Source organism: Gigantopelta aegis, chromosome 10 (assembly GCF_016097555.1).
Source record: "Gigantopelta aegis isolate Gae_Host chromosome 10, Gae_host_genome, whole genome shotgun sequence".
NCBI classification, from domain to species: domain Eukaryota; kingdom Metazoa; phylum Mollusca; class Gastropoda; order Neomphalida; family Peltospiridae; genus Gigantopelta; species Gigantopelta aegis.
Window position 1 is genome coordinate 81,713,763 of NC_054708.1, and position 21,383 is coordinate 81,735,145.

Consider the following 21,383-nt stretch of genomic DNA (forward strand, 5'->3'; position numbering starts at 1 on the left):
CAGTTATACATCTTGCTGTAGCAATAAACACATTGCCAAACAGCATGCTGTAACAAAAATGCAATAGTCAAACAGCATGCTGTAACAGTAAACACATTGTTACACAGCATGAGGTAACAGTACATGCATTGTCAAACAGCATGCTATAACAGTAAACACACTGTCAAACAGCATGCTGTAATAGTAAAATCATTATCAAACAGCATACTGTAACAGTAAACACATTATTAAACAGCATGCTGTAACTATGACGTAATAATTTTCAAATTAGTTTCAGAAAACATGGTAATAATTCTTACTACCAGATGATAATTTTCACCAGAGTTTTAGAAAACAATACCAGGTAAATTCTCACCTGAGTTCAGGACTGATGTACCAGTCGGAGTCCCAACGCCAACCTTCTGGAGGAATGAAAACAATACCAGGTAAATTCTCACCTGAGTTCAGGACTGATGTACCAGTCGGAGTCCCAACGCCAACCTTCTGGAGGAATGAAAACAATACCAGGTAAATTCTCACCTGAGTTCAGGACTGATGTACCAGTCGGAGTCCCAACGCCAACCTTCTGGAGGAATGAAAACAATACCAGGTAAATTCTCACCTGAGTTCAGGACTGATGTACCAGTCGGAGTCCCAACGCCAACCTTCTGGAGGAATGAAACCTTCCTTGGGTAGAGACACCTGGAAACGTAGGACAAATTAGTAGAATAAACACTAACTGAAAAGTAAAAAAATATTATCGATAAAAAATAAATACAAATGCAATGAAAATTAATAAAATGCTAAAGATTTAAAATTGTTAAAATGAAATTAAGATATTAAATAAATATTTGTGTAATTTGTAATTTTAGTAGTACATGCACCTGGACTTACAGTTTAATCTGTCATTAAAATAGCAAATTATTAATGAACCAACACTGTAAAATATGCTTTAAAAACATACAAACAAAATAGTGTTTCTCTTATTGTTATACAGAAAGATATCAAAATTTCTTCTCCCTAGCCCCAATTTTTATTAGCTTGAATGTTATCATATACTAAAATACAAAAGTGTCTATTGAAGTCCTGTAAAACAAACAAAAAGCCTACAACCAAACTGAACAAGTGGGAGACAAAACTCACCTTCCCTTGGCTGTCTGAAAACTTTGGTCGAGACATGGTTGGTCCCTTGTTAGTCCACGTTCCGAGAATATTCACCATATTTTCATACTGTAATGCAATTCAATCCAATTAAAGTAAATTTTCTAGAATTTCAACAATTCTCATATTGCAATACAAGTCAAGCCAATATAACTAACATTTTCTACCGGCCTCGGTGGCGTCGTGGCAGGCCATCGGTCTACAGGCTGGTAGGTACTGGGTTCGGATCCCAGTCGAGGCATGGGATTTTTAATCCAGATACCGACTCCAAACCCTGAGTGAGTGCTCCGCAAGGCTCATTGGGTAGGTGTAAACCACTTGCACCGACCAGTGATCCATAACTGGTTCAACAAAGGCCATGGTTTGTGCTATCCTGCCTGTGGGAAGCGCAAATAAAAGATCCCTTGCTGCCAATCGGAAGAGTAGCCCATGTAGTGGCGACAGCGGGTTTCCTCTCAAAATCTGTGTGGTCCTTAACCATATGTCTGACGCCATATAACCGTAAATAAAATGTGTTGAGTGCGTCGTTAAATAAAACATTTCTTTCTTTCTAACATTTTCTAGAATTTCATCTGATTATTATATTCCAATGAAAGTCGAGCCAAATGAAATAAATTTTCTAGAATTTGACTGATTCTCATACAGCAATACAAATGAAGCCAATTAAAGTCAATTTTCTAGAATTTTGACTGATTCTCATACTGTAATACAAGTCAAACCAATTAAAGTAAATTTGCTAGAATTTCGACAGATTCTTATACTGCAATACAAATCAAGACAATTAAACTAAATTTTCTAGAATTTAACCTGACTCTCATACTGCAATACAAATCAAGCCAAGATTTAATTTTTATTTATTTGACACAAATAATTGTAAATATATAAAAATATGGCATTTGCAACTATAATAATGAAAGTTTAATTATTAAAACTATATTTATGACAGCAGCTTTAACTGTGAAGGATTGGAGACTCACGGTTTCAGCGAACACAGCGAGTTCCCCTTCTTTCTGCATCTTGTGCCACTCCAGCTCCTGGTTCTGCAGACCCAGCCACAGCTTCAGTCGCAGCAGAGCAGGGATCTCCGCCTTCTTCTCCTTCTCACTCTTAGAGCCCGGGTACTGTGCAATATCAGATATATTACAATCATATAATATATTTATTATCTCATTGTATCTCATCTTTATTCTCCTTCTCACTCTTAGACTAGGTACTGTGGAATATCAGATACATTACAGTGATATAATAACATATTTATTATCTTATTATATCTCTGCTTTCTTTCCCCTCTCACTCTTAGAGCCCAGATACTGTGGAATATCAGATATATTACAGTCATATAAAATATTTATTATCTCATTGTATCCCAGCTTCCGCCTCCTTCTCATTCTTAGAGTCAGGTTACTGTAGAATATCACAGATATATTACAGTGATATAATATATTTATTATCTCATATCTTGGCTTTCTTCTCTTTCTCACTCTTAGAGCCTGGGTACTGTGGAACATCACAGATAGATCACATATGTACTACTGTATCAGGTTAACAGTGATATAATATGTTTCTCAAAATATCTCAAAGTTATACTCCTTCTCAGTCTTGAGTCCAGGTAAAGTGGAATATATCACAAATATACTCTTCAAAAAAAGAAACGCAAAAGGGTACAAATGGGTTATAACTCCGATTTTATGTTTCCTACCGGTTCATGCTTTGTGAATATAAGGTCATTGCATGTCCCAAACACATTCCCACGGTTACATTCGATAAAACGCAGCTACTGTACAATAAAGTTCCAAAATGTGAATATTCGTAAAAACACAGCCACGTGCAAACCATGTCACCACTGCACGTGCGTTGTCTGCACGTGCAACATGAACACCGACAGTATAAAAGTGCAGGGTGTTCGCTTGCCTGGCCTCTGTATCTGGCCGACAGTTGACAATCCAGGACATGCCACGTCTCAGTTAACCGCAGAGAAACAATGCCATTGGCTGACTAGACGCAGGCGAATCCAGAACGGCCGTTGCCAGGGCATTCCATGTGTCCCCAAGCACCATCTCCAGACTGTGGGACCGTTACCAGCAACATGGATCAACACGTGACCTCCCTAGATCCGGTCGACCACGGGTCACTACCCCCGGGCAGGACCGCTACATCCGGGTACGCCACCTTCGGGAACGATTGACTACTGCCACCTCCACAGCTGCAGCAATACCAGGTTTGCGCAGGATATCCGACCAGACCGTACGGAACCGCCTACGTGAGGTAGGAATTCGTGCCAGACGTCCAGTTCGAGGTGTCATCTTAACACCACAACACCGTCGACTCCGACTGCAGTGGTGCCAGATTCATCGACAATGGCCTCAACTGCGATGGAGACAGGTGTGGTTCAGTGACGAGTCCCGCTTTCTGCTCCGACGTCATGATGGAAGATGTCGCGTGTATAGGCGTCGTGGTGAACGTTATGCGGCAAACTGCGTGCAGGAAGTGGACAGATTCGGCGGGGGTAGTGTCATGGTGTGGGCAGCCATCTCACACACTGGCAGAACTGACCTGGTCCACGTGCAGGGCAACCTGAATGCACAGGGCTACATTGACCAGATCCTCCGGCCACACATCGTTCCAGTTATGGCCAATGCCAACGCAGTGTTCCAACATGACAACGCCAGGCCTCACACAGCACGTCTCACAACGGCTTTCCTACAGAACAACAACATTAATGTCCTTCCTTGGCCATCGATATCACCGGATTTGAACCCAATTGAGCATCTATGGGACGAGTTGGACCGACGCCTCCGACAGCGACAACCACAGCCCCAGACCCTGCCCGAGCTGGCAGCAGCCTTGCAGGCCGAGTGGGCCACCATCCCCCGGGACGTCATCCGTACTCTGGTTGCTTCAATGGGCAGGCGGTGCCAGGCAGTTGTCAACACACGCGGAGGCCACACCCGGTATTGACTCCAGATGACCTTGACCTTGGTGGTGTGTCCTATCACTTACTCACAATGGACTAGAGTGAATTGTGAACAATCCTGCAACATTTGGTAATTATCGGACTCACCATTCAATAATTAAATCAATTCTCCAAATGTTACGACAATGTGGTTTTGCGTTTCTTCTTTTGAAGAGTATATATTAAAGTAAAATAATATTATATTTATTATCTCACTGTATCACAGATACAGCATGTATTACAGTGATATAATATTATGTTTAGTATCTCATAGTATGTGAGGTTTTTTTTCTCTTTCTCTCTTCTGAAGACTGGTTACACAGATATCGCATTCATGTACCACTGTAACAGTTTAACAGTGATATATACTATTATGTTTATTATCTGATAATATCTCAGCTGTCTTCTCCTCACTCTTAGTGCCCAGGTACTGTGGAATATCTCAGATATACTACAGTGGTATAATATATTTATATACAGTGACATAATATTATGTTTCTTGACTTTCTTCTCTTTCTCACTCTTAATGCCATGGTATGTACAATATCACAGATATACTACAGTGGTATAATATATTTATAATTTCATATTTCGACTTTCTTCTCCTTTGTCCGTCGACATATAACAGTATACAAAATGTGTTGAGTGTGTCATTATATAAAACATTTTCTTCCTTCTTCTCCCATGTAGTATTCCAGGTTGTATGGAATATTGTAGACAGCATCTGCTACATGTAATATAATAAGTTTATTATTTCATAGTATCTCAACTTTCTTCTCATTCTTAGAACTCAGGTACTGTGGAATAGCAGAGATTAACAAGAACTACAGTGATATAAATATTATCTCCTAAAAAAACAAAAAACCCACAATTACAAATAGTAGATGGATACCAGCTTTCTGCTTGTTCAACTTAGAACCCAGGTACTTTGGAGTATTACACATAATGTGTTATCTATATCATACATTATTTCATGCAAACTGTTTTTGGGTTGACGTGTTGGTTGTAAATTGTGACTGGAACAAATGATAACCTGTACATACCTTCAACTGAATGGTCTGAATCTTGCCGCAGTATTTGCCGCGGTACATTGTGTCGGATGAATACAGCAGCTCGTTGGCTGGGATTCGGTAGTACGCGATTCTCTTCTCTCCACTGATCATCCAGATCACCACGTCCGGAACACTGTTCTGGGGCTGGCAGGGAGATATTGCATATATTACACCTTTACTAGTGTAATATTCTAAATAAATTCACCAACGTAATACTTTAAATATTAAACAGTTTTATAAATGTAATATTTAAAATATTGATTAAAACAGTTTTATAAATTAATATTTTAAATAGTATTACTTTTATAAATATAATAGGTTAAATCTTATATAAATAGTAAAGTAAAGTTTGTTTTATTTAACGACACCACCTTACATAAACAGAGCTTTACAAATGCGATATTTGAAAAATAACCCATTCTTATATGACAGTTTTTCAAAAATATAATTTCTAAATGTTACACAACTTTATAAATTAAATATCTTAATTATTACAGACTGAAGTAATATAGATATAGTTTCTCAGTTTACAGTAGTTAATACAGACTGAAGTAATATAGATATTGTTTCTCAGTTTACAGTAGTTAATACAGACTGTAGTAATATTATAGATATTGTTTCTCAGTTTACAGTAGTTAATACAGACTGAAGTAATATTATAGATATTGTTTCTCAGTTTACAGTAGTTATTACAGACTGAAGTAATATTATAGATATTGTTTCTCAGTTTACTGTAGTTAATACAGACTGAAGTAATATAGCTATTGTTTCTCAGTTTACAGTAGTTAATACAGACTGAAGTAATATAGATATTGTTTCTCAGTTTACAGTAGTTAATACAGACTGAAGTAATATTATAGATATTGTTTCTCAGTTTACAGTAGTTAATACAGACTGACGTAATATAGATACTGTTTCTCAGTTTACATTAGTTAATACAGACTGTAGTAATATTATAGATATTGTTTCTCAGTTTACAGTAGTTAATACAGACTGAAGTAATATAGATATTGTTTCTCAGTTTACAGTAGTTAATACAGACTGAAGTAATATTATAGATATTGTTTCTCAGTTTACAGTAGTTAATACAGACTGATGTAATATTATAGATATTGTTTCTCAGTTTACTGTAGTTAATACAGACTGAAGTAATATTATAGATATTGTTTCTCAGTTTACAGTAGTTAATACAGACTGAAGTAATATAGATATTGTTTCTCAGTTTACAGTAGTTAATACAGACTGAAGTAATATAGATATTGTTTCTCAGTTTACAGTAGTTAATACAGACTGAAGTAATATTATAGATATTGTTTCTCAGTAGTTTACAGTAGTTACAGACTGAAGTAATATTATAGATATTGTTTCAGACTGAAGTAATATTATAGATATTGTTTCTCAGTTTACAGTAGTTAATACAGACTGAAGTAATATTATAGATATTGTTTCTCAGTTTACAGTAGTTAATACAGACTGAAGTAATATAGATATTGTTTCTCAGTTTACAGTAGTTAATACAGACTGTAGTAATATTATAGATATTGTTTCTCAGTTTACAGTAGTTAATACAGACCGAAGTAATATAGATATAGTTTCTCAGTTTACAGTAGTTAATACAGACTGAAGTAATATTACAGATATTGTTTCTCAGTTTACAGTAGTTAATACAGACTGAAGTAATATTATAGATATTGTTTCTCAGTTTACAGTAGTTATTACAGACTGAAGTAATATTATAGATATTGTTTCTCAGTTTACTGTAGTTAATACAGACTGAAGTAATATAGCTATTGTTTCTCAGTTTACAGTAGTTAATACAGACTGAAGTAATATTATAGATATTGTTTCTCAGTTTACAGCAGTTAATACAGACTGAAGTAATATTATAGATACTGTTTCTCAGTTTACAGTAGTTAATACAGACTGAAGTAATATTATAGATACTGTTTCTCAGTTTACAGTAGTTAATACAGACTGAAGTAATATTATAGATATTGTTTCTCAGTTTACAGTAGTTAATACAGACTGAAGTAATATAGATATTGTTTCTCAGTTTACAGTAGTTAATACAGACCGAAGTAATATAGATATAGTTTCTCAGTTTACAGTAGTTAATACAGACTGAAGTAATATTACAGATATTGTTTCTCAGTTTACAGTAGTTAATACAGACTGAAGTAATATTATAGATATTGTTTCTCAGTTTACTGTAGTTAATACAGACTGAAGTAATATAGCTATTGTTTCTCAGTTTACAGTAGTTAATACAGACTGAAGTAATATTATAGATATTGTTTCTCAGTTTACAGCAGTTAATACAGACTGAAGTAATATTATAGATACTGTTTCTCAGTTTACAGTAGTTAATACAGACTGAAGTAATATTATAGATATTGTTTCTCAGTTTACAGTAGTTAATACAGACTGAAGTAATATAGATATTGTTTCTCGGTTTACAGTAGTTAATACAGACTGTAGTAATATTATAGATATAGTTTCTCAGTTTACAGTAGTTAATACAGACTGAAGTAATATTACAGATATTGTTTCTCAGTTTACAGTAGTTAATACAGACTGAAGTAATATTACAGATACTGTTTCTCAGTTTACAGTAGTTATTACAGACTGAAGTAATATTATAGATATTGTTTCTCAGTTTACTGTAGTTAATACAGACTGAAGTAATATAGCTATTGTTTCTCAGTTTACAGTAGTTAATACAGACTGAAGTAATATTATAGATATTGTTTCTCAGTTTACAGCAGTTAATACAGACTGAAGTAATATTATAGATACTGTTTCTCAGTTTACAGTAGTTAATACAGACTGAAGTAATATTATAGATACTGTTTCTCAGTTTACAGTAGTTAATACAGACTGAAGTAATATTATAGATACTGTTTCTCAGTTTACAGTAGTTAATACAGACTGAAGTAATATTATAGATATTGTTTCTCAGTTTACAGTAGTTAATACAGACTGAAGTAATATTATAGATATTGTTTCTCAGTTTACAGTAGTTAATACAGACCGAAGTAATATAGATATAGTTTCTCAGTTTACAGTAATATTATAGATATTGTTTCTCAGTTTACAGTAGTTAATACAGACTGAAGTAATATTATAGATACTGTTTCTCAGTTTACAGTAGTTAATACAGACTGAAGTAATATTATAGATATTGTTTCTCAGTTTACAGTAGTTAATACAGACTGAAGTAATATTATAGATATTGTTTCTCAGTTTACAGTAGTTAATACAGACTGAAGTAATATTATAGATATTGTTTCTCAGTTTACAGTAGTTAATACAGACCGAAGTAATATAGATATAGTTTCTCAGTTTACAGTAGTTAATACAGACTGAAGTAATATTATAGATATTGTTTCTCAGTTTACAGTAGTTAATACAGACCGAAGTAATATAGATATAGTTTCTCAGTTTACAGTAGTTAATACAGACCGAAGTAATATTACAGATATTGTTTCTCAGTTTACAGTAGTTAATACAGACTGAAGTAATATTATAGATATTGTTTCTCAGTTTACAGTAGTTATTACAGACTGAAGTAATATTATAGATATTGTTTCTCAGTTTACTGTAGTTAATACAGACTGAAGTAATATAGCTATTGTTTCTCAGTTTACAGTAGTTAATACAGACTGAAGTAATATTATAGATATTGTTTCTCAGTTTACAGTAGTTAATACAGACTGAAGTAATATTATAGATATTGTTTCTCAGTTTACAGTAGTTAATACAGACTGAAGTAATATTATAGATACTGTTTCTCAGTTTACAGTAGTTAATACAGATTGAAGTAATATTATAGATACTGTTTCTCAGTTTACAGTAGTTAATACAGACTGAAGTAATATTATAGATACTGTTTCTCAGTTTACAGTAGTTAATACAGACTGAAGTAATATTATAGATACTGTTTCTCAGTTTACAGTAGTTAATACAGACTGAAGTAATATTATAGATACTGTTTCTCAGTTTACAGTAGTTAATACAGACTGAAGTAATATTATAGATATTGTTTCTCAGTTTACAGTAGTTAATACAGACTGAAGTAATATAGATATTGTTTCTCAGTTTACAGTAGTTAATACAGACTGAAGTAATATTATAGATATTGTTTCTCAGTTTACAGTAGTTAATACAGACTGAAGTAATATTATAGATATTGTTTCTCAGTTTACAGTAGTTAATACAGACTGAAGTAATATTATAGATACTGTTTCTCAGTTTACTGTAGTTAATACAGACTGAAGTAATATTATAGATACTGTTTCTCAGTTTACAGTAGTTAATACAGACTGAAGTAATATTATAGATATTGTTTCTCAGTTTACAGTAGTTTGAAAAAAGAAGTTTGTTTTGTTTAACACCACCACATTGATTTTTTTATCATCAGCTATTGGATGTCAAACATTTGGTAATTCTGACAAAGTCTTAGAGAGGAGACCTGCCACATTTTTCCATCATTAGCAAGGGATCTTTTATATGCACCATCCCACAGACAGAATAGCATATACCACAGCCTTTGATATACCAGTCATGGTGCACTGGCTCGCACTAGCAGGGGTGGAAATTGGTGAACTGTAAAAAAGAGGAAATCTAGAGGGGTCCCGGAAATCATAGGTTAAAATCTGTGTCATCCGACACATTTTGGAGGAAAGGACAACAGTTGATCTGAGGAGAATTCCCACCCCTGAATGACTGCACATCAAGCAAGTGCTTTACCACTGACCTTTGTCCTGTCAGTTTACAGTGATTGCTTAGTTTAATGTATAAAACCCACCTCTGTAGCAAGGTTTTTGAGTAAAGCAAGGTAGTTCTCTGTATCGGATAGCGCTTCGTGCACATCGGTGGCATTCTCGCGCAGCTTCATTGCCATGCCACTGATGTTCTGCAGCTCACTCACTCGGTATTCATTCAGTACACGGTCTAGTTCGTTGGGTACGTGGTGTCCCGCCTGTGGGGAGGGAATAGGTTTTCTGTAACGAAAACAGAGAACAGTGTTGTATTTTGTTAGTTAAGGAATGAATCAATGAATGTCTAACGACACACAGTGATGTGTTTTGTTAGTTAAGGAATGAATCAATGAATGTCTAACGACACCAGCATGAAATATACATCAGCTATTGCAGGGTTAGTTCTGGCACTCACCAAATTCACCAACTGTGAATTTCAAAAACAAATGGAGCATTTTATTTAATTTCACAAAATAATTGCATAAAAGAATTGATATTTTTTTAGAAAATAACTGGGTTTCTACAATTTTTGAAGTTTAGTAGATAATTTGGCAAAATGTTCTGCTGACTCAGAGCTTGCCCTGTATTGGGTGTCAAACTAGGTGTTAGTTAAGGAGACATAAGTAATGTGAAATGCATTTGAGTTATGATACTTGTATAACCGGACTGCATAATAAAAGTGAAATACGTTGCTTTCGCTTCCTATTTATTGCACAAGTTTATTTTGCACAAGAATATACATGTATACCACTTGAGCGGTCTCGTGGTATGTTCTTTCGTAAAATAAACGAGTGCAATAAATAGGAAGTGAAAACAATGTATGTGAAGTTCTGTATTTATTACATACTATCTTTTATGTTTTACAAAAACATTTTTTAATTTAATGTCATAACAACACTTTGTTAAATCTATGATCAAAACTCCTTTCATAGATTTATTAACGTTAAGAATCTTACTCTACGGCAGCCTTGTGTAATGTTTCAAATACAATGTGACATAATTTGTAAATCATATATAACATCAGTAAATGAAAGGTGTTAACTGCAGTAAAAATAAAAAGGGAATTCCCCATTTAAAAGTTCCGGTCAAGATCACACGTATGTGCGATACAAAATAAATTTATCAAATGGTTTCAAAATGTCTTTATCACTATAGTAAGATTGAATAGGTATGTAATAAATAAATAAATACAGAATGAAATAAAGTAACAAAAAAAAAGAATTAATGAAAGAAAGAAACAAAGACAAAAAAATAAACATGATACCACAATCCACCTACCCAATCTTGGTTCCATGACCACCACCTGTATTAAATCAAGTGGGCCTCCCTTCTTGGGTTTACTCAATGTAAAACCCACCACCATTTATACATTCATGTCCCCTACCAAACCCAACCATTTTTCTTATCTCCTAAATTTAAGGGATATATCTTTGTGAAAAGTGGGTAAATCAACATGAAAGATAAACTTGATCAGTAACAATACACGATAAAGAAATATACAAAATATCATCTCAATATCTTCAGACATTGCAAAACAAAAGTGAAAAAAACCTAAATTTTAAATCTAAGTTCAAGGGCCATAATTCCGTCAAAAATGGGTAAATCTCCAATGAAAGACAAACATGATCTGTAACAGTACATGATAAAGCTGTACACGAAATTTCAGACATGGAGTGTTTTCTCTTTTACAGATACATTACTTGTCCTCACAAGTGCACCTCCGCCCAATGCGAGTGGTCTGGTCCAAACATTCCAACAGCCAATGGGATGGCCTAAAATTCTTCACTGTATGCTCCCTGTAGTTCCGGTCATGTGACTTCAACTTCCTTCTTTTCCTTTTGCTTGTCTGGTTTGGACATGTTCTTTTTGGCTCTGTTGGGAGGTGCACTTGTGAGGAGAGGTAATGTTGAAAAGAAATATATTATATGTGTGACGGATGGACGGACAGATGGACAGACAGACAGACGGACAGAAGGATGGAGATGAAGCTTATAGTCCCCTCCGGTTTAACCGGTAAGGGACTAACAAACATTCTGAGAATATTGCTAAAGCAATACATGTTCCCTACCCAGCTCCCAAAGATGATGGTAAGAGGGCCATAACTGTGAAAAATTATTAAATTGTCAAGAACATCAAACTTAATTTGTAGCTGTACATGATTAAGCTATAGACAAAATTTCAACTCAATATTGTGAGACATTATGACAAAAAAGTTTGAAAAATAATATGTGATATGTGACAAATGAGATGGAAGAACTTATGGTCCCCCCTGTTTGGACCGGTTGGGGACTAATAAAATGACATCCCCCGGTCCCCTCTGTTTGAACTGGTAAGGGACTAATAAAATGACACAGCCCCCTCATGTTTACTCACCACCACCTACGTAGTTAATCGAGTGACCCACCCCTCTTGTGTTTAATAACTATAAAGTTAACATTGGTTTTATTTAATGACACCACTAAAGCACATTATTAATCATTGGCTATTGGACGTGGTAATTTTGACATATAGTCTTAGAGAGGAAATTTGCTACATTTTTCCCATTAGTAGCAAGGGATCTTTTATATGTACCATCCCACAGACAGGACAGCACATATCACAGCCCTTGATATACCAGTTGTGGTGCACTGGCTGGACCGAGAAAAAACCCCAATTAGTTGAATGGATCGACCGAGGTGGTTCGATCCTGTGACGGTAACACTCAGGCGAGCACTCAACTGACTAAGTTAAATCTCGCCCCTTAATCGCTATCAAACCCAGCACCATCTAAGTTGAATTGTTTGACCCGCCCCCAACCTTGTGTTTACTTAGTGTAGGACTCACTTGCAGTCTGTGACCAGCTGGTCGAGCAGTGAGATGAGAAGCTGAGCCAGTTCAGGTGTCGGCAGCTTGGCCTTGATTCCAATACGGACTCTCTCAATATTCGACTCCTACGAAACACAAAACAATCTTTTACTAAATTAAATACATTTCTCATGATGACATTCAGTACGCCTAGCTATTTAGTAACAGTGAAAAATACTTAAACGTAACTTTCAAAAATAAATCAGCATTCTAAAATTACCAGCAACATACTCTCTGAGGAATATCATATGTCCCCCATGTTTAAGGGTAACCTCCCCATCTCAACACCCAATCAAAGATTAAATTGTATACTGTTAAGCAAGATATAACAGTTCTGTATTGAAATTTATGAGTTCATTTCAGTTAGAAACAGGAAAAAAAATATAACTCCCCAAGTAGGAAATATCTGCTTATGAAAGGGGAGATAATCTGTTTATCAAGAAGATAATCTGCTTTCCATGGAAAACTAAGGAAGTAATTTTTAATAAGGCGGAAACAACTAACATACTAAGGAGAAGATAATTGGCTTATCAAGGGGGAGATAACTAGCTTTTCAAGGAGGAAATAATTGGCTTACCAAGGTCTCGCTACACAGATGTTATCTGCCACTGAAACCCAGGTTCAATTGCCCAACTTCAAATGAAGACTGCCAATAGAATGGGTTCTCATTGGCACTAACAACATACACCATTGCAAACATACATTATATAAGCATTTATTTTCACTCCAAATTTGAGAACATTTCCGTCTCAGTTTTTTGCTATATGACCGCATCTGGCTGTAGTACTGGTCCGAACAGATGGTTCATTAACCGATTCACTCCGGCTGTCTCCTGTGCTATACACCCATGTCCCAAAAGGTCAATGCACAATATTACAAAATAACATGGGCAAAATACGGCAAAATACAGCCAGAAAGCTTACCATTAAACATACATATTGTTTTAATTCTTCACCATTTCCAAGAAGTGAATATGTGAACCATAACTTGAGTCACAATTAGGAACTATAGTGGACCGTGATGAATGAACTCTCACCCGGAAGTAATCTGTGTAGTGAGACCCAAGGAGGAGAACACTTACCAAGAGGGGGAAATAACTGCCATACCAAGGAGATACCAAGGAGGAGATAACTCATTTACCAAGGAGGAGATAACTCATTTACCAAGGAGGAAATCTCAAGGAGATGACTGGCTTACCAAGGAAGAGATAAGAGACTTACCAAGGAGGAGATAACTGGCTTACCAAGGAGGAGATAACTGGCTTACCAATGAGGAGATAACCGGCTTACCAAGGAGGAGATACCTGGCTTACCAAGGAGATAGCTGGCTTACCAAGGAGATAGCTGGCTTACCAAGGAGGAGATACCAACGAGAAGATAACTTGCTTACCAAGGAGATGACAGACTACCAATGAGGAGATAACTGGCTTATCAAGGAGGAGATAACTGGCTTACCAAAGAGGAGATAACTGGCTTACCAAAGAGGAGATAACTGGCTTACCAAGGAGGAGATAACTGGCTTAACAAGGAGGAGATACAAAGGAGGTGATAACTGGCCCACCAAGGAGGAGATAACTGACTTACCAATGAGGAGATAACTAGCTTACCAAGGAGGAGATAACTGATTTACCAAGGAGGATATAACTGACTTACCAAGGAGGAGATAGCTGGCTTCCCAAGGAGCAGATAGCTGGCTTACCAAGGAGGAAATAACTGGCTTACCAAGGAGAAGATAACTGGCTTCCAAAGAGGAAATAACTAGCTTACCGAGGAGGAGATAACTGACTTACCAAGGAGGAGATAGCTGGCTTCCCAAGGAGCAGATAGCTGGCTTACCAAGGAGGAGATAACTGGCTTACCAAGGAGAAGATAACTGGCTTACCAAAGAGGAAATAACTGGCTTACCAAGGAGGAGATAACTGACTTACCAAGGAGGAGATAACTAGCTTACCAAGGAGGAGATAACTGACTTACCAAGGAGGATATATCTGACTTACCAAGGAGGAGATAGCTGGCTTCCCAAAGAGCAGATAGCTGGCTTACCAAGGAGGAGATAACTGGCTTACCAAGGAGAAGATAACTGGCTTACCAACGAGGAAATAACTGGCTTACCAAGGAAGAGATAACTGACTTACAAAGGTGGAGATAACTGACTTACCAAGGAGGAGATGATCTTAAGGAGCAGGTTGAGAGCCTCCAGTCTGAAGCTGATGTCCTCCCAGTGACTATCGACCACGACGCATGGCTTCGTACCACCCCACGGCAGGAAGTAGTAGTGGCAGCCATCAAACACTGCATTTGTTGGCTGGGTCGTTGAAGCACACGGAGCAACATTCTCATCAAGTTTGTTACCATAGTTACCTAAATAACAAAGTCACATTCATTAAACTTCATTTAGTAAGATAAAAACTAAATGTTTTATCAGCTGCCATGATATTTATGTAACAAGAGAAGTTTTCTCATCACATAACTTCAGCATAGGGAATTTAGAATTAAGTCCATAATTGCATTTCTATTTTTATTTATTATAATTAAGGAGTTGGGGGTGGCTTATTTCCCACTAAGGGAAATAATTTCTTAAACAGGTTAAACAGGGCACATATTCAAAGATGTGGTCTTAGTCTTTAGTCAAATAAGGTATCCTGAAAAGCAATGTTATAAACTCTCTTTGCTTGAAGGCTTCTATTACTTTTTTTTAAATATAAAGAGTAATTAACAAATGTGATATAAATAAAAATGGAGTGGAGTATTTTTATTTGTTCCCTTCTGAAACCTGTTGATTTTGAACTCGACGGTCCCATGATGTTGATTATTATTATTATGAACAACTAAATAATTTTCAGGTTGAATATTTTGATTTCCTACCTATGCTGATTTCGAACTCAACTGGGGCGTCCACTGCATTGATCATTGTGGCATTCTGGAATGCGGCATGGAGGCGGTATCGGCGTCGACGCATGAACTTCTGTAAATAAATCAGTTTACACTCTTTAATGGAGGTATCACATCTTTTTTACATGACAGAAATATCAAACAAATGATGGATTATCTTGTGAACAATGAGAGGTTAAATGATTCCTTTCAGTGTATTAGATGAGTTTTAACTCTACCATCCAATGATTCATCAGTGATACACAGAATGAGGTTAAATTATTAATTCTGAATCGGGGCTCAAATTTAGTGGCAGTACTGTCGGCAATTGCCATAGTTGCTGTATGTCAAAAGTTTGTTTTGTTTAACGACACCACTAAAGTACATTGATTAATTAATCATCAGCTATTGATGTCAATCATTTGGTAATTCTGACACGTAGTCATCAGAGGAAAGCCGCCATATGTTTCCATTAGCAGCAAGGAATCTTTACATGCACTTTCTAACATACAGGACAGCACATACCACACCCTTTGACCTCCTGTGGTGCACTGGTTGAAATGAGAGAAAAACCCCAATCAGTTGAATGGATCCACCGAGGTGGTTTGATCCTGCGACACCAACACCTCAAGCAACTGCCATAGTTGTACTAACAATTGCCATAGTGGTGCTGACAATTGCCGCAGTGGTGCTGACAATTGCCGCAGTGGTGCTGACAATTGCCACAGTGATGCTAACAATTGCCGTAGGTCAAGGGCTTTACTGATGGCAGTATTTTGACACTGGATAAAAAATTATTGTTTTTGGTTGAAGGTATTATTTTTAACTTTTTCATATCTGTTACAAACGTCACTGTTTTAAAACTGTTGTAGCCAGGATAAAAATTGCCATTGGTAAGCAACTTGCCTTTGGCACAAACATTTAAAAATTATTATGAGTAACAAATTCTTAAGTTGGAGCCCTGAATTCCCTTCAGTTTAGAGGTATGAGTACACAGACTTCTCAAACATGTTTCAACCAGAAGTCTGTGTAGCTTTACTAAATCAATGAAACTGTGTTGACAAAACTGAAAAGTAAAGCCATGTTGTACCTGTACTCTAAGAATGTCATCGTTTTTGATGTCATCGGAAGCCACCTCAGGTAACTGACCGAGTTCTGTGACCAGCTCCACCAGTGCCCGGCCTCGGTACGCCACACCCTCACCCTACAAAAAATAACAAGTATTTATTCTGAGAGTACTGCGAAAGCAATACATGTCCCCTACCTGACCCAACAATTTTTCTTATCTCTTAAAATTCAAGAGCCAAACCTCTGTGAAAAGTGGGTAAATAACCATGAAAGTTAAACTTGATCAGGAACAATACATGATAAAGCTGTATACAAAATTTCACCTCAGTATCTTCAGGCATTGTAAAACAGAAGTTGTGAACACAAATTTTCATATCCCCTACGTTTAAGGGCCATAACTCCATCAAAAATGGGAAAATCACCATGAAAGTCAAACTTAATCTTTAACTGTACATGATAAAGTTACACACAAAATTTCAGCTCATTATCTCAAGGCATTCTCAAACAAAATATCCGGAAAACTATATGTGGGACATACGGACAGACAGACGGATGGTGATAAAACCTATAGTCACCTCCCATTGAACCGGTAGGGGACTAATAAATATAGGTTACACTCTGTATTACCATGTAACCATCGTTTTAATGCTTTATATTAATGACATACTCAACTCATTTTTAATTATGCTTATAAGACAATGGACATATAGTTAAAGTTTGGTTTGTTTAATGACATACTCAACTAATTTTTAATTATGCTTATAAGACAATGGACATATAGTTAAAAGTTTGGTTTGTTTAATGACCCCACTAGAAGACATTGATTAATTCATCATTGGCTACTGGATGGCAAACATTTGGTCATTCTGAAACCTGCTACATTTTTCCTAATGCAGCAAAGATCTTTTATATGCACTGACATATAGTTAAAGACGAGTCACAAGTTATAACTGTGTTCCTGGTGGATCTCCAAGTTAAATGAAGGCTAGGATATATACCAACTAGAATATCAATATCATACAATTAATATGAAGGACAACTGGCACAATGGTGGAAGGGTGATGTTTGCTGTTCAATGGAAGGGGTGGTGCTAGGTTACCTCCCCTTCCTTCAATCCCCCAAAATATGCTCCTTGTGTTACCTTTCCTAGATTGAGGTCATCATACTCATCCGGGAGATCGGAGTATTCACGAGTTGAACCGTAGAAGTTGATGTAACACGGTCCAAAGGTGGGAAGAAATCCTGAAATATCGGTGTTATGTTGTATTACGTAGTGTCAACTATGTACATGTAGGTACATAAAATCTCTGCATCTCATTTTGTAAATTGTTTGTTTAAATAGTAATAATTACTTCAAGTACCTCTTATATATAAATATTAAAGAAATAGATCTTAGTTATTACTATAATATATTTTGTTGCTATTGCATCTTTCTACTGTTGCATTACTAAATATTTACAACTTCTAGATTTATTACATTTAATTTATTCAGTTTGGCAAATTCAGAATAAAACTAGAGTCAATTACTAGTCAGTTACTTAATAATACGTAAATATCAATATAATTATGTGAATTTTAATAAAGTTATGTTGATAAACAGTATATTATGTTTATAAAAGAAATCTACTATTTTAATATGATTTGTTAAACAATTTAGTGTAATTTATGATCAATATTTTTTTTTAACACAATTATTATTACTTACAAAGTTTAATAAAAAAAACCCTTCAATTTAGAATAATAACTGAATATATTGGAAATATATCAAGATAAAGGAAATGTCTACTGACAGTAATATCTAATATTTGTATTCCAATTTGTAAAGGCAAAAAATATGACTTTATTTATCATTTACATTTAGTCGGGTAAAAAATAAGGTTTTCAATAAAATGTCATGAGACAATTTTGATTTCTGAATTTAATCCAATAAAAATGGAAAACAATTTTGGGAACCAAGCCAATTTTCTTTCAATTGTTCAAAATATGATTGGTCAGTCATATCATACCCACCTACAAAACACCAAATGTGCTAAACTCATTTTATAAAAGAAGGTAGTAGACAGAGAAAAGTCTTAATTTCTATAAACTAACAAATTGTGATCTACACTATTAAAAAAACTAAACATGACAGAATGAAATATAGAAGACACATTCAGACACTTTCCATACAAGGAACACAGGGCAAAATAAAACAACAAAGACAAAAATTACAACACAAGGACAACACAGAACAAGATAACACAAGAATGACAATGAGCAGGGTGAAATACTGGTACGAGATATATTACGTAATACACCACACCACATGCAATTAGTTATAGCAAACTGACTTAACTAGTCAAATGGTTTCTGGTATCACCATAACTATACACATTTATAGACACAGCTTTGTAATTAGTTAATATAAATAACATCCAAGATAAAGCGAAAATAACAAAACAGGCTTTTTAACTATTTGTCTAAATGGAATAGCATAATTATACTTCTTAATGAAAAAAACAACTTTCTAAATTAACTTTTTTAATACATTGGGTGTAATTTATGAAAGGCATTTAAGACATGAATACATTTATGTAATACTTTACAATAAACATGGGTGTTTAGTGACCTGAATGTCATATTTTGTTCTAATAATTTAAGAATGACCATCTTGAATTCAAAATGGCGGACTTATGCACTTGATTTAACTCTTTTTTTGGCAACAATGGAGCATAGTAAAGCAATATCCAATTTCAAACTGAGGACACATAAAAATGCATATATGTGGTTGTTCAGCTTTTAGAGTATAATTTAAGACTAGAAAAATGCATCTAAAATAGATGTGACGATTGCCTATCACAAATTCAGTTCTCTATTATTAGACATTAAACAGCATGTGTCTATAAATCCGTTGACAGCATGGTCACCAGTAATTAAAACTTTTGTAACAAAGCTTAACTCTTGCAAAGGCACAATATTTTATGAGAACCACTGTTCTGTTTGCGTGATGGTTACCCAAAGTTAACTTGACTTAAATTGGTGTTACAACAGCTCAAGCAATTTACTTAAAATTAAAATATATTTGGAATGTCAGCACAGAACAGTAGCACCAGTAAACATATTGTTATGATTAGGTTATTTGATCACTGTTATGCAAATATAGTAACCAAATAATTGTTTACCTAAGTAATAATCACTCAAATGAACTTTCGAATACATAACATTTTGAAATAGTGTCGTCTGCTTGATATGACTGAAGCCATGCCATTTATTTTAATATAAAATGATTGCCAAATACAGGCATAACATTTATTGTTAAAATTATTAACGACCTATAAATATTAATAGCATTTTAAGCTGAAGCAGCTGCAGAAATTATGGAGAGAACTGTGTTCACACTGGAAAATATGGGAGATAATTGACAGCATGATGTTAGATGAACAGGGATTGTTGTCAGGGGCATGGGCTAGGTGTTCGGAGGGCTTCAGATGACATTCTCTGCATAGTAGAAGCTCAAACAATCTTTTTTCAAGTTCACTATTAGGCTATTCATATAGGTGTTCAGAAAAAATGTAGACAAAAACGGACAGCTAGATTTGTATTCGAATCCCCCACCCAGGTTGTTATAATTAAGTGAAATGAACAGGAGGGTTTGTTGTTATAATTAAGTGAATTGAACAGGGAGGGTTTGATATAATTAAGTGAACAGAACAAGGAGGTTTTTTTGGTTATATTTAAATGAATTAAACAGGGAGGGTTTATTGTTATAATTAAGTGAATTGAACAGGGAGGGTTTGTTGTTATAATTAAGTGAACTGAACAAGGAGGGCTTGTAGTTATATTTAAATGAATTGAACAGTGAGGGTTTTGGGTTATATTTTAGTTAACAGAACAGGGAGGGTTTGCTGTTATATTTAAGCAAATTAAACAGGGAGGGTTTGTTGTGATATTCAAGTAAATTGAATGTATGGTCAGTGTTATAATTGCTTTGTTAATATGTCATGTGTTGCTAGCCTGAAATCCATGCACTCTTAGTATCGGCTAAAAGTCAAAACACCAGACAAATGTAATTTTAACATACATTTTTTTTTTACAAAAGTTAATTTCATAATTCGATTCCTTGTTTTATGGGAAGGGTGGGCAAAAAGGTGTGCTTAAATCGATTTTCTTCCCCACCTCATTCTATATGCAAGGTGTGGATCCAGAGGGAGGCAAAAAGGGGTACACACCCTCCCCTATTTTTGCCTAAGTAAAAAAAAAAAAGCCCCCCAAAATACCTGTTCAAAAACCTCTTACCAATCCCCTTTAACAACCCCCTGGATCCACACCTGAATGTCCTATATACAAAAACATGTTCAGCTTAGAACAATTATCTGTAACACACAAATATTTATTCCTTACTTAATAACTTAATAAAATTTCAGATTATAAAAATTATGTTTTAGTAATCCTCAGAAAAAAGATAAAAATAAACAATTAATACTGGAAGAAAAAGACAAATTATAAAGAAATGAGAAAAACACTACTAATAATTAAGTCAGACAAAATTACACAACCCATTTACCCTCATCATTGTCTGCAATTAAAATAAAACATTTACAAAATTATAATTTATATTACAACTTCTAAACGACGTTGTGTTTATCATAACAAGAAGTGGATTGCTATGAGATTTAGAATTACATATATATTTAGATTTAATTTAGAGTACCTCTGG

The 21,383-nt window shown here is 35.0% G+C and overlaps 1 protein-coding gene across 7 annotated transcripts in view; it reads right to left on the reverse strand.

Moving 5' to 3' along the window:
• Positions 1–21,383, reverse strand: part of LOC121384325 (myoferlin-like) — a 175,859-nt gene that overhangs the window by 69,171 nt on the left and 85,305 nt on the right. For 5 of the 7 annotated variants that reach the window (XM_041514669.1, XM_041514665.1, XM_041514668.1 and 2 more), the window contains 11 exons: positions 21,231–21,242; positions 17,829–17,929; positions 16,710–16,823; positions 15,614–15,713; positions 14,907–15,109; positions 12,729–12,835; positions 9,953–10,148; positions 5,137–5,289; positions 2,118–2,261; positions 1,123–1,209; positions 602–681 (listed from right to left, as the gene is read on the reverse strand). In XM_041514669.1, the coding sequence (XP_041370603.1) occupies positions 602–681; positions 1,123–1,209; positions 2,118–2,261; positions 5,137–5,289; positions 9,953–10,148; positions 12,729–12,835; positions 14,907–15,109; positions 15,614–15,713; positions 16,710–16,823; positions 17,829–17,929; positions 21,231–21,242 (1,297 nt within the window). The remainder of the gene's footprint in view (positions 1–601; positions 682–1,122; positions 1,210–2,117; positions 2,262–5,136; positions 5,290–9,952; positions 10,149–12,728; positions 12,836–14,906; positions 15,110–15,613; positions 15,714–16,709; positions 16,824–17,828; positions 17,930–21,230; positions 21,243–21,383) is intronic. The other 2 variants (XM_041514666.1, XM_041514667.1) reach the window with 1 other exon arrangement.